Source organism: Cyprinus carpio, chromosome B18 (assembly GCF_018340385.1).
Source record: "Cyprinus carpio isolate SPL01 chromosome B18, ASM1834038v1, whole genome shotgun sequence".
NCBI lineage: Eukaryota > Metazoa > Chordata > Actinopteri > Cypriniformes > Cyprinidae > Cyprinus > Cyprinus carpio.
This window is the reverse complement of record NC_056614.1, coordinates 4,850,472-4,864,477: the sequence shown is the minus strand read 5'-3', so window position 1 is coordinate 4,864,477 and position 14,006 is coordinate 4,850,472. Positions and strand designations below refer to the sequence as shown.

Genomic DNA, 14,006 nt, shown 5'->3' with positions numbered 1-14,006 from the left:
ATTAAGTAGCTGAATGACTCTTCCTCACCAATTAGACTGATGTGTATTCACACAATCAACTGAATTTGGGCTTCAGCTTCATAGGACAAGCTGTTGGAAAATGGATAGATGGATTTTATAGTTCCATTATAGCTAAAAGCTAGATTATAGTGGTAACAAGGGAGTAAAATCAAGCATTTCTGAGCAATTTTTTTCTTCCCTATAATAAGCTGGAGTCACTCCAACAAGCTTCACACACTCATAATGTGTTCATGGTTGTAGCAATCATTTTCACAGCCAGGTTTTACATTATCTGAGAGGGGTGATTTTAAGGGTAGAAAAGGGATTAGTCAGTGCTTGTCCGTGCGAAACTTGCTGCCACAAAGCAAGCGTGTTGTAGGCGGTTATTGAGGTTTGTATGTTAAAGTGCAACATCTAAAGTAGATCTAAAAGCCAAATAAAAGTAATAGTGAAAGTGATGCTTGCTTTGCCGATACTTATAACCTACTTATCAGATGTTATGTAGTGTCCAGATTTATAATAAATCATAATTTGACTTGGGAACCATAAAACATACACATTCCAAAATTTTAAACAAAAATGGTTGGTTGACTTTCAGATGTTAATGCTAAGTTTAAAAATATATATTATTTTACATTTGCACTATACCACTCAAAAAAATTATTTATTTATTATTTAAACATTTGGATAATGATAAAGTAATTAAATAAATATGGGAATTGTGTAGTGGCCAAAGTGCAAAGATTTTCCCTTCGTTATCAGCTCTTACCTTTTAATAATAATAATAAAAAAAGAAATAGAAATAAAACCGTTGTAATGTAAGTTTTGTAAAATAATTATAGGTTTCTGTAACCATGCCTGACTGCTGAGAAAACAGTTACGTGCGAAGATTTGTTCAGTGCTAAACCACTGCAGCTTTCAACAATAATGATCAATCAATAAAGATCAAGATGTGAGAGTTTCGTGCAAACGTTCAAACTATGCCAATTAGTGCTGTATAAATCTGAACTGCAGGACAGTGGGGGATTTTGTTCTGTAAAGGAAACGTGTGGGTTTCTTTCATTGTTCTTCTGAAAAATTCAAATAAGGTGAGTGCGTTTCCTTGAGGAGGTATATTTTAAAAAGGCGTGACTTGAGACTTGAGACTTGAGACTTGAGTCTTGAGCGTAAATCATGGGTTAGTTGTTCAGAGGGGTTTTATCACTGAAACACTGCATTCTTTAAGCCCGGAGTGGAGGACGCACAATTCTGAGACAATAGTATGGTCACCGTTATCAACACAAACATGGATCACATAACAGAGAACATCATTTTTGAAGTGAGTATTTCTGAACTCTCAACTTTTTTTTTTTGTTTTGTTTATTCATGGTAATTTATGGTTAGACGTTTCCTGTGGACCGGTAGTCATCATTGATTTAATTTGCATCCTGTAATAAATAAAAAGAGAAATGTGCGTTATATCAAATGAATTGTACTTTTTAAGAACAACAGCAAAAATACAGCCCACATGAAGTATCTTTAGATTGTTTCTTGTGAATAATTTTGTCTAAATCACAATTTGCTATATTGTTATTATTGTTGTTGTTATTATTATTAATAATTAATTGTTTTAATAATAATTAAATTTTAAATACTGAAAAAAACAGGAAGTGTGATTTCCTTTAAATCACTTCCTGTAAATGAAACTGTTTTCAGTTAAACTTTAAAGATTAAAGGAATCAAATATCACTGTTGAAGTTGGATGTACTTTGTACTGCTGAAAAAAAATAAAAATATGGAGGGCATCTATTGTAAATTTTGTGGTGTCTAGAAAAGAAATCAAATGTGGCTGATCTAACTGAAATGTCTATTTCAGGATTTGGATTTAAATTACTATGACAATGTGACAGAAGTACCTTCTGATGAAGAACTGGAGTACATCTGCAACAATGAAAGTAAACCACTGCATCTGTTTCACACCGTGTTTCAACCTCTTGTATATGGTGTGGTTTTTTTCCTGGGCCTAATAGGAAATGGCCTCCTCTTGACCATTCTGCTTAAACGGCGGAGGAACCTGCGCATCACAGAGATCTATCTGCTACATCTGGCACTGGCGGACCTGCTCCTCCTCTTCACTTTACCATTTGCAGTTACCGAAGGGGTGGCCGGATGGCTTTTCGGAAACTTCCTCTGCAAGCTATTGGGCCTTGTTAATCGCCTAAATCTGGTGTGCGGGAGTCTGCTTTTGGCATGCATTGGCTTTGATCGCTACCTCGCCATTGTGCACGCCATCCCCAGTCTCCAGACCCGTCGGCCTAAGACTGTTCACCTCACCTGCGCACTGCTCTGGCTCCTGTGTCTATTTGTGACCATTCCCAATATGGTGTTCCTGTCTGTGGAGAAAGAGAAGAACAACCCTTCCAGATTCTTTTGCTCTTACAACAACCATGCCATCCATGCAAGCAACTGGATGTTGACCAGCCGCTTCATCACACACCTGCTGTGCTTCTTTCTGCCTCTGGTGATCATGGGGTTCTGCTACACTTCTGTAATCATCACTCTTTGCCAAAGCCAGAGAAGTCTGGAGAAACAGGGAGCAATTCGACTGGCCCTACTGGTTACACTGGTTTTCTGCCTGTGCTGGTTACCATATAACATCACCATTTTTATGCATACCCTGGTGGTGCTGGGTGCTATGCCTGAAAGCTGTCATACTCGCAACACACTGCAACAGGTGACAATAGTCACAGAGAGCATTGGCTTCTCTCACTGTTGTCTGAATCCAATCTTGTATGCCTTCATTGGGGTCCGTTTCCGAAGAGACCTCCTGCAGTTGCTTACAAAGATAAAGTGTCTGCATGTATGCCTGTCAGGTCAGCGCACAAAAAATTTGAACAGGGTATCTGTCTCAGAGGCTTTTACTACTACAACAAGTAGCCAATACATCTAATAGCAGCTGGACATTTTTGTAATTTTTTTTTTAATCTTTAAATTGCCAACTATCTGTGATTTACAGCTTTACCTGCATCCTGAGCCTATCACTGCAAGCGACTGAAATCATATAAATTTGAACAATCTGTTAGTCAGAGGTTGAATTTCATTAATAAGCAAAGCTAAGCATAGTAAATGAAATGTTGTAGTGCTTTGCATTATGTTTTGAATGTATTATATTAAATACCAGATAACAAATGGTTATGTAACAAATAATTGGAAATAAAAAGTGGTATAATCCTATGTCCTGATTTTTTTTTTTTTTGTGATCATCAGTCAAAAATGTACCCTCACACACATCAAACAAGGTCAACACAAGTAAGTGAACTGATTTTTTTTTTTCAGATTTGTTATTAGATTTCTAATAAAACACAGTATACAGAACATTTGCAAACAAGCACAAATTGCATCTTATTTACAGCATCTATATGTGTGTATATATATATATATATATATATATATATATATATATATATATATATATATATATATATACATGATATTTATATATTACCTTCCACAACAGTTTGGTAGCCAGAATGTAATTAGAACATAGAAACCCAGAGGCTTTTTCCTTTGCAATCAAACACATTGATCTGAAATATACATATTTTACAATTATCTTTAAAAAAATGGCTTCAGATTGTGTTACTTAACTGTAATGATAACCCTCAACAGTTTTCGTTTCACCAAAAGGTAACTTCAGCATCAAGAAAATATTTCTAAAACCAATATTTTTAGCATCTAATTGCCACTGTCAGTGGCAATAAAAAAAATGTCTAAATGAGAAATAGCCATTAAGAAACAAGGTTTTTACAGTTTTACAGAGAAGCCAAAAGGGCATTATGATTAAAAGGGCATGTTGGCCATACTTCCAGGCCCATAGCCCAATGGGCTGTCCAGGGACATGCTCCGTTGTCTAAGACTCTGGGGGCCCATCATGCCCGACTGTGAATGTGGAGGTCCCATCATAGCCCCCTGAGGGGACATGAGGGCGCCTTGCTGGCCAAAGTGTTCCCCAGGGAGAGCCATGCCCCGCTGCTTAGCCTGCATCATCATTAGATTCTGCTGGGCCATAAGATTATGAGGGTGCTGCTGTGGAGACAGCATGCCACGGGGAGGGTGGGATGGGTGTTGTAAGAGGTTGTTAGCCATCATGGCCTGCTGCTGCTGATGGTGATGTTGTTGCTGGAGCTGTTGTTGTGGCGACATGCCTGTCCTGCCCATCATGTGCCCTGGGTGGCATATGGGCCCCATCCCACCTCCTGATCCCATGCCCCTGGAGCCGATCTGAGGCATGCCCATACCTGGACGCATCCCACAATGTGAATGTGAGGGGTGTAGAGGCAGCTGTTGCTCAGCCATCATGTTCTGTAGGTTAGCGATATGGGGATTGGAGGAGGGGACGCTGCTATGGGGAGGTCCAGATGAGGAGAGCTGTTTAAGAAGTTGAGCAGAAGAAGCCTGTGGAGGCAACTGGCCCTGGTGTGGATTTTGCTGTGGCTGGGACATGGCTTCACTTTTGGGGAAGTACTGCAGGGTGCTGCTGGGCTTGTCCGCAGGAATGATTCGTGAAAGATCAAACTCAGGAATGCCTGTATGTGTAGGCCGGATGACCTCACTCAGGTCTGGACCATCACCCATGGGCATGGATGGAAAAGAGTCTGGTTGGTGAAGTGGCCGCTGGTGAGACATGCCTTTGCTTAGAAGGTGCATCTGTTGGGGTGGTAAGACCTCTTCGGGGCGCTGGGGGTACTGCTGCCCCATTCCACCAATAGGGGAGTGAAGAGGTCCCTGCATGCGAGGGAATCCTCCCATCTGGTTTTGGGGATGCATTGGGGAAACATTACAAGGCCCTATCCCATCTGGAGGTCCTCCTATTATTGCTGAGGTCATTCCTGGCATTCCCATAGGGTTAGGGGATGGGAGCATAGGTCCAGAAGGATCGTGGGATAGCTGTGGGGCTCCTTGGAGAACCATTCCCATTGGACTTTGCGGACCGCTGTGAGGTCCCATTGAACCCTGCGAGGTGAGGAGCATTTGAGTAGACTGGTGATTTCCAATGTTGCCTACTGGAAAAAAGTTTACATGTAATGATTTTAATGAAACTTCTCTTTTAGACAAACACAGTAAGATAAAATAATATAACATGGCATCAAACAATGATCTGAAGGAGAAAATGATGCAGTGTTAGTTCTGGATTCTAAAACAGGTGATCAAATGTACTATAAAATCTGTACCTGACATGTTGATTCCAGGTAGGAGGGGTCTATCGGGTAGCATCTCATCATCTGATGTGGCGATTGTCTTGATGGCATCATGGTACAGCGGAGTGGAGCTAGGCATGGCATACTTTGACATCTGAGACATTATTAGGGATAAAGGATTCTGGGAGGGAGGGGCATCTAGTGAGGATGTGAAATCCTTAATACTAGGATTAATAGAGTTGGAAGGCTGACTGATGGGTGTTGAGTTGGAACTCCTAGGTGGCAGGGACATACCTAATATAAACAAAAATCAAAAAAGACAAACAAAAAAACATGTAATTTATGCTAAAGCATAAATTTACACAAAACCCTGAAAATCCAAAAAGTTTTTCATATTTCAATGAACACCTGTATCAGTACCTGTAACTTTACCTGTATCAGTGGAGCTGCTACCTCCATTGCCTGCGACCTTGACACTAGGAGGCCCCCCAGGGCTAGGCATAGTAGTCTTGGGTGAGGCAATCCAGCCAGGTGAAGCAACAGGCATGGATGGAGATTTAAGGTGTCCAGGGGAGCCAGACGGTGAGCGAAGACCAAGAGAAGGGCCCATTACCTGGGGGGACTTAATAGAGGTCGAAGAGGGTGTTCCAGCCCCAGAGGCTGCAGGTAGAGGAGGGTGAGTTGGACCACTCTGTGGTAGCTGGCTGGGTGATTTCAGGCCTGCTGCAGAGGGTGAAGGCATGAGGGGTGATGGCTCCTGACTAAGAGAGGGCGATTTGAGCTGGTGAGATGGGGGTATAGCTGGGGAACCCATTGGGTTAACACTAATGGGCAGATCAGGAGGGTGTCGGGCACCAAGGTCTGTACCTCTTGAGCCAGGGTTCATGGGAATGTGACTAAGTCTTGAGGTGTTGCTCATGTGGGGAGGACCTGGCTGGTCTGGTCCAAACATATCAGGGCCTGGCTGCTGCATATATGAGCCATCCCCCTGACTACCAGGAAAGGAGCTCTGGTTGGGAAACTGAAGAGGTCCATCTGGGCCAGGGATCATTCCTTTGTTAGCACCACCACGGCCATTTTGTGAAGCCCTAATGCGGGAGATATCATCAGGGTTCAACATCTCCCCAAGCGGTCCGCCAATTCCAGGACCCCCCCTCAGCTTCTGAACCAAGAACTGCTGCCCCTGTGGATTCATATTCATGCCCATATTCATATTGAGGTTACCCCCTAAAGGAGAGTCAACTAAGTCTCTCATTGTGGGGCCACCATCACTGCCTACTCCACCGATAGGAGAGCCCATTATAGTCCGAGAACCAGGGAAGTCCATTGGATCACCACGGGAGGGTGGGCCTCCTCCGATTCCAGGATTGGGGAAGCCTGGTCCCCCAGTATTATCCATCATCCTTGGACCTCCAAGCCCTGCCTGCTGTTGCTGTCTGGACAGTTGCTGCAAGTCCAATCTATGGAGCCTGCGGAACATCTCTTCCCGTGTTATGGGGCGATCCAAATCACCCTGAAATGGCTGGGGAGGTCCCCCAGGTCCCCCTGGAGGATAGCACCCATGAAATGGGCCTCCACCACCCATGTTTGGAGGCATCTCATCTATCCAACCCATGCCTGGCCTTTGAGGTCTTTGAGGCCCCAGCCCCTCCATACCTAGAATTCCTCCAGGACTTTCTGGGTAACCCCCACCCCCTACAGGACCTCGCATCTGTCCAAGAAACCTTGGCCCTCGAGGACCTTCCTGATGCATGTCTTTTACTCGTGAATTCCCTCCCATTCCTCCCCCTACCATTGGTCCTGGCCCCCACTGTTGATCACCAGGTTTACTCTGATATGGTGGTGGGGGTCCCCTCATCAGCATTTGAGGCCCCCCAGGCATGCCCATCTCTGGCATCATGCGGAAATGCTGGGGATGTTGGTGGGGGTTCATCTCGTGTTGCCGCCTTTTCTCCTGGTAGTACTCTTCTTGAAGCTTCCTCCAAGCTAGCTGCTCTGGTGTTACACCTTCGGGTCCCATAAGGGGCCCCATGTCTAACCCTGAGGGTGAGGAGAGGTGGTGGGAATGTGGTGGCATAACATGGTGTGAGCCCATCAGTGAGTCATCCAATCCAGGCCCACCAAGATTCTGTGTCTGTGAGATGATGGACTGTAACGGCTCCTCATACTTTTTCATTCCACCACCAGGGGGCATAACAGGTATACCAGCATTGTTGCTATGGCAATTACCAGTATTCCCACCACCATTCTCACCATCTTGCAAACCTATACTTCCATCATTACTATTATTGTTATTAACATTAGTCCCATTAGGATTGCCATTAGGTTCCTCGTGGCTTGCACCGGCTCCACTACGGAGAAGCAACCTTTCAATGTCTCGAAGAGTCTGTAAAGAGCGTTCACGATGTTCCAACTGCTCCTTAGAGAGGCCATCTGTGTTTCCTGGCCCTCCACGTTGGCCCAGTTCACTCTGACGGTGTACAGATAATGCAGAGGGACTTGATGAAGGAGACACACCTGTACCATGGTGGGCTATAGTACCTGGCCTGTCAATTCCGTCTGGTCCTGAAACTCCCACAGACTGTGGGCCTGAACTTCCTTGGCCCAGTGAATGAACTGCAGAGCGGCTGTTGCTGTTTGACGTTCCTCCTCCTCGGAGGGTTTGGGCTGGCTCACCATCTGGATGCCCTGTAGAAGAAGGAGTACTGGTGCCTGGAAGGTGTCCTCCAACAACTCCACCAACAGAAGCTGGCCGGGGTGTACCACTTTGGGATTTGGGTGTGCCAATGGGAGGACTGTGACTAGAGCTGATCTGCTCTGTCAGGTTGGAGAGTTTTCCAATGCCAGAAGACTGCTCAGACAGATACAAAAAAAAAGGAAAGAGAGAAAGAAATGGGTGCTGTTAATGCCATTATTAATCTCAGGTCAATACATCACAAAAGACTTGAACTGTACTGTTCAAAACAGAAACAGGAACAAAGATAAGCATTGTGATTTAAATAGCCATTTAAACAAATACAGTGCCTCGCCACCAAGCACCTGCAAATGTGGATGCTGTGACACAATTTTTCCACTCTACTTACAAACATAAACAAACCCATGTAATTTACAGTACCAACTTAATATAATAAAAATATGAAGGCATGTGGGAACACAATGTGTATACACATATAGACAGACCTGATCCAGCTTGGTACGAGGGACATTCTGCTGGTGATACAAGAGGATGGAGTCTGTGTGGCCATGCATCACTGCTTCTGCAGCACTGCAGAAAATAAAAAAGGGTTGTTAAATCTACTTAACAACAAAGAAATTAGGGGGAAAAACAGTTTCCTATGATTTTAATAGTTTTCTATTCAGTCACGTAACAATGGCTTGTAAAAGCACACTCCTACACCTGTTAAAAGACTGTGGTGGAAAACTGGCTGCTAAGATGATACGTGCATATAAATCAACTCCTTTGTTGTGGCTTTCACAGAAATTTCCGGCTTAGACATGGCAATGTATGGTAAATATCCCATTTGTTCAAAACAGACTGTCAAGTTGCAGAGACTACTGGCACTAAACAAAGCGATCATACTGACCTGTTGGCTAGGCTGGTGGTGAAGACATACACTACTTGCTGAGGGGGACGAGGATGCAGATCTGTGCGAATACCAGGTCCACCTAGTGCTGGACCTCCTGGATCACTAACATGGCCTGCGGCAGATGAACCAGAGTGGCCCTGACTAGGACACATCACATGCTCACCTGTGAGAAAAAAAATAAAATAAAAAAAATTGTGATTGAGCGATAAAATATTTGTAATGGCAGAAAATTAATCTGGTTACATACAGTTTTTATACATTTTACATAGGTTACTTGATGCCATATGTCAAGTGGTTTTTAACATTTCACATTACAAAAACTGGAAGCAGTGATTCACTTGTAAACATATATGCCCAACCATCATTTTAAGGGAAGGTAAAAAACAATAATGTTTTTTTATTTTATTTTATTTTTTTATCAAATACATCTGAAATATTATTTATTATTATTTAACTATTAATCATAAATATTAAAAACTGTCAGAATATTATAATGAAATATCAATCCAATAACCTAAATGTTTGTTTACTACCATAAAAATTTCCGGAAAACCACAAGGAGGAGCTAAATCCCACAGAAAACTTCCCAGACCTTTAGTTCCATTATGAACGTCTGATGGCTTAGCATTTACGTCATGAATTTATGTGGGCAGATATGAAATGCTGAAGATTTGTACAAAATGAAAAACAAACAGGCCATGTTCTGTCTCATGAATGTCACACAAAATGAATTTTTGAAACTTTGATTCATCTTAATGTCTTTAAAATTTTGATATGACTCAGGCAAAGTCAAAGTTACAGAGCGGGACATTTTCCTTAAAGGGCAATACAGAGTTTGTTAGGGGTGTTGTGTTGCTCTTGTGCAGGTAATGTTTCATGACACACCTTCAGTCACGTCTCTATACACAGATAAGGAAGGCTGAGCTTACTTCACAAGAGGGGATAATAGCTTTTAAAGCTCAATGTCATACCTCTCATACTATTAAATGGCAAGTTCAGAGTCAAATGCCAACAATACACTTTTAAATGTATAATATTTCAACTGCTTTTTCATATACAAATGTCACTATAAGTTGTAGTTAATGCCTTAGGAACCATACTAAACCCATACTAGTTATAGTGAACTCGCTGGTATAGAAAAATATCATAAACAGAAGTACAATACAGTTGACTGTTGCCCCAAGTTTTCTTCTGTTTTATCAATAACTGCATGCCAATTGTCAGTCATGAGGAGTAGTTTTAAAGTGATATTTCACCCATGAAATTCTTTCATCATTTACTCCTGATAGTTCTCCAAACAAGGAGGTTAAGGCATTAAATTTACAGCCTCAGTTACCATTCATTTTTATTGCATCCCCTTTTAAACTATACAGTGAAGGTTAATTGTGACAAAGGCTGACAATCCTCTTGTGTTCCACAAAATAAAGTCATACAGGGTTTGGGTAGACATGAGTGTCTTTAAATGAAGACAAAACCTTCTTTTTGGTTGGACTATCCCTTTAAGACACTCATTTCTGTTTTTCTTTTTTTGGCCTATGCAAACAAGTCTTCATTCAGTATGCCTCTTCTGTGCAGAGAAGCTGTTTGGGTGAATCTCATGTGACCTGTCAGGAACATGTCCTAGTCATATTTCACCCCAAAATCAAAAGAAAGAAACACAAAATTATAATTAGTTTCAAATGATATACATTTTTATGACAATTGATCATATTCACACCACCTTAATTCTCTTTATTGTAATGCAGTGGTAGTTTCATACACTTTGAGACATTCAAATCTACCACGCTGATGATACATATGAAAATCAATGAAATTTAAGTGCTGTCAGCATAAACTCAGCAAGTGTTGAATCCCACATCTTTAATAGGATGCATTTATGCACTGCTGCATTTTATACATATACCTTTATTTCTTTCAGAATGTCAATTTTTTAGTGCCATAAAAACTGTTTATATGGAATGATATGGAAACAGCAGTGCAGTTCGTAACCGTTAGTAGGGCTGTTTGTGTTTCTATCTGTTTTTTTGTTTGCTATGCAAACAAGTCTTCGAATGCTTCTTTATCAGATTCTCTCTGGTACAGAATAGCAGGTAGCACAGGGCGTGCATACACTCCAGGATTGTGGTCAGAAACAGAGATGCACAACCAAACTCAGACACAAACACAAGAATGTAAGGCTTTGAAGATGGCACTAAAGCAGTCTAAGAGAGTACAAGTGTGAAGTGTTGCAGCGGAAGACGAATGACGGTTTTAATATCTAGTGGTTGGCCAAGATCTAAATAGTGTGCATTTATAAAAGTAGTTTTGTTGGCTTGTCTATCTATCAACATAAAAACTTTAAGCTTAAAAAATTAAAAAAATAAATAAAATAAATTCTCATCATGCTTTCCCAAGACAACATGAAGCATGTCTTGATTAACTTTTTATCTAGTCGTGTATTTATTCTTTATGTGTGTGTGTGTGATATAAATTGGGTCAAGATGTGTCCGGGTTTAGGGGGTCATTTTGCCCCAATGTGTGGGCAAGATGGTCCCCTTTCATAATTTTAATTTTTGTGCCATTACAACTAAATTGTTAATTGTTTCCATTTGATTCCCATTCCTAATGTGCTGCTAATTAATAGATAGTAAGGTAAGTGTTACGGTTGTATTAAGGGATCTAAAATATGGTCATGCAGAATAAGGCAGTATATGGCAATATATTAATATGTGCTTTGAAAGTCTAATTTAAACAGCCAATCCACTGGTAATATGCATGCATGTTAATAGTGAGAACTGGTCCTTAAAATAAAGTGTTACCAAAATATTGATTGACTGTGTTGGTCAGAAGAGAGAAAGATGCACTTTCGCCTGCACTTAACCAACTAATACTAGTACTTACCTTTTCTTTTTCTTGTCTATCATGTTCATTTAAAAAAAAAATAAAAAAAAAAACCCTGGCTACATGTTCTGTACTAGACTAACTGAGACTTGTCATAGCACTTGCATACCGTTGTTGTTCTCTTGTTGATCTGATTGTTTCTACTGCTCTCATTTGTAAGTCGCTTTGGATAAAAGCGTCTGCTAAATGATTAAATGTAAATGTAAATATATACAATTTGCCATCACTCCATCAGCTGTTGTATTAAAAAACACCCATTAGCCATTTTTTTTCCTTTTGTATGTAATGCCAGTATAATATAACACAAAGTATAGTTTTATAAATATATATTTTTTTAAATCAGGGGGATAAAATATATATATGTGTGTGTGTGTGTGTGTGTGTGTGTGTGTGTGTGTGAAATAACTGTGGTAGTCTGTAAAAAGTTAAAGTACACTAAAGTGTAATTGAAATTCACTTCAATCTTGGTTTCTTTCTCTTTTTTTTAATTCTGATATATGAATACGAGCTGAATTACAACATTTAGTTTTTTTTTTTTTTTTTTTTTTACACTGAATCAACAGCACTGTGTGTTTTTACGACAAAGTCGTCAACCAGACATTTGTGTAAACAGTCTACAGGAAGAAACATTCATTAAGGTTTATAAGACAGTATTTATGTAAAGGTTCAGACTGGCAGGCTGTACTTGCTCTGTGTGTGTGTGTGTGTGTGTGTGTGTGTGTGTGTGTGTGTGTATGTGTGAACTCACGGTGAGTGGCAGAAAGGGGTTTCTCATCCTCTTCCTCAGTTTCGGCCCCTGAGCACCATTCATCACCACTGTACGGCTGCTTTCTCTCCAGCACACACCGGCGTTTGCTGCGCATCACTCCCTCTACTGGACACCATTAGGAAAAACACAGTGATGTAAACATATTTAGAATCAATTACACGTATTTATATAAGACAGTATGGTTTTCTGTCCACACTGATATAAGCCAATGCCTACAATCTTTCTCAAAAAGCTAATTTAAAATGCATAGCATTCTCACAAACTCCAGACACAGAGCACTCCAGAAATGTTTAGGCATTTCAGCGGAATGAGTGGACACACAAGGCCTCCAAAGCCTTGAAACATCCCCTAACCTCGAATACCAGACACAGTGAGGGAGAAACCAAGGGAGAGGAGAGAGTGAAAATGAGAGGAAGAGAGAGAGAGTGAGCACAGCGTTCAGTTGTGGTGTCCTCGGCCTGCGCACGCAGTGTTGGTGGCGGGCAGAGATAAAGAGCTGACCTTTTCTGCATCCTCTTTTGTTCCCAGCAGACATCAGTTTACGTAAATGAGTGAGTCAGCTCTCTCTCTCTGGTCTACTTTCTCTTTAATCATTGGCCCTTTCCAGGTGTGGCAGTCGAGTGGTCTGAAGTGGATGGGTGACTTGCATTTCATTTGAATGCCTTTCTGTTTGCTTTTCTATCGGGTGAACAATATATGCAGAGAAAGAGAGAGAGAAAGACAAGAGAAAGGAAAGGTTCCCTGAAAAAGAGCTGGATAGAGACAATAAAGTTCTCACTTGCCCATTTCTGATCCTCTCCACTATTATTTTTAACCAAAACTAAAAGTAGAATCAAGCATTCCTTCATATTTTTACCAAAAAATTAGATGACTTGACAGTCCATCATTGCTATTATGATAAAAAAAAATATATTATTATATTATATATTATCTCTCTCTTCTATATAATAATTCATATACTGAAAATAATATGTATTAGTGCAATAAAATGTAAAAATGATAAATTACAAAATTGTACATTTTAAAAATATTCAAAAAAAGTTATGTTTATATATTAAATATATTTATATATAATATAAAATATAATAATATAAATATATAAATGCATATACATGTAAATATTTTCAAAATACATACATAAACACAGTACATAAATATAAAAAAAAAATATACACAGTACACACACAAATGTTATATAAACAAAAACGTTTATTTTGGATGCGATTAATCGTTTGACAGCACTAATTTAAACTATTTTTAAATTCAGAAAAAAAAAAATGACCTTTTCAAAGTGAAAGTGAAATTATTTTTCTAACCCTGTTAGCAGATATTTGTTAAGCATAAACTCATTCAGATACATTTCTCAGAAAACAAGACTTCATATATTAATTTTCCATCTCAGGTAAATGCATCTTGCCCTAAAGAAGCTAGATATTTGTACTAGAAAACGACAAAAAATACAATGCATGCAACATTAACGTCATGACCTTACGAATTTACTGCTCTGATTTAAGACATTTTTAAGGAAAGGTGAATTAAGACTTATATTACTATTATGATTTTTAAAAAGTGTACTCCAATAAATAATATTTA

At 40.2% G+C, this 14,006-nt stretch overlaps 2 protein-coding genes across 3 annotated transcripts in view; one reads left to right on the top strand and one right to left on the bottom strand.

Moving 5' to 3' along the window:
• Positions 1-88: 88 nt before the first annotated feature.
• Positions 89-3,213, top strand: LOC109067023 (C-X-C chemokine receptor type 5). Of its 2 annotated transcripts, none has more exons than XM_042743592.1 (3): positions 89-391; positions 1,226-1,318; positions 1,856-3,213. In XM_042743592.1, the coding sequence occupies exons 2-3, from the start codon at positions 1,262-1,264 to the stop codon at positions 2,927-2,929; spliced, it is 1,131 nt and encodes a 376-aa protein (XP_042599526.1). In that variant the 5' UTR covers positions 89-391; positions 1,226-1,261; the 3' UTR covers positions 2,930-3,213. The 2 variants fall into 2 exon arrangements, with proteins under 2 accessions (XP_042599526.1, XP_042599525.1); XM_042743591.1 differs by lacking the exon at positions 89-391 and adding an exon at positions 714-1,088.
• Positions 3,214-3,458: 245 nt separating this feature from the next.
• Positions 3,459-14,006, bottom strand: part of bcl9l (bcl9 like) — a 53,881-nt gene continuing 43,333 nt past the window's right edge. The window contains 6 exon segments of the mRNA XM_042743587.1: positions 3,459-5,039; positions 5,211-5,471; positions 5,610-8,028; positions 8,358-8,442; positions 8,762-8,927; positions 12,393-12,515. Of these exon segments, the coding sequence (XP_042599521.1) occupies positions 3,820-5,039; positions 5,211-5,471; positions 5,610-8,028; positions 8,358-8,442; positions 8,762-8,927; positions 12,393-12,515 (4,274 nt within the window). The 3' untranslated portion in view covers positions 3,459-3,819.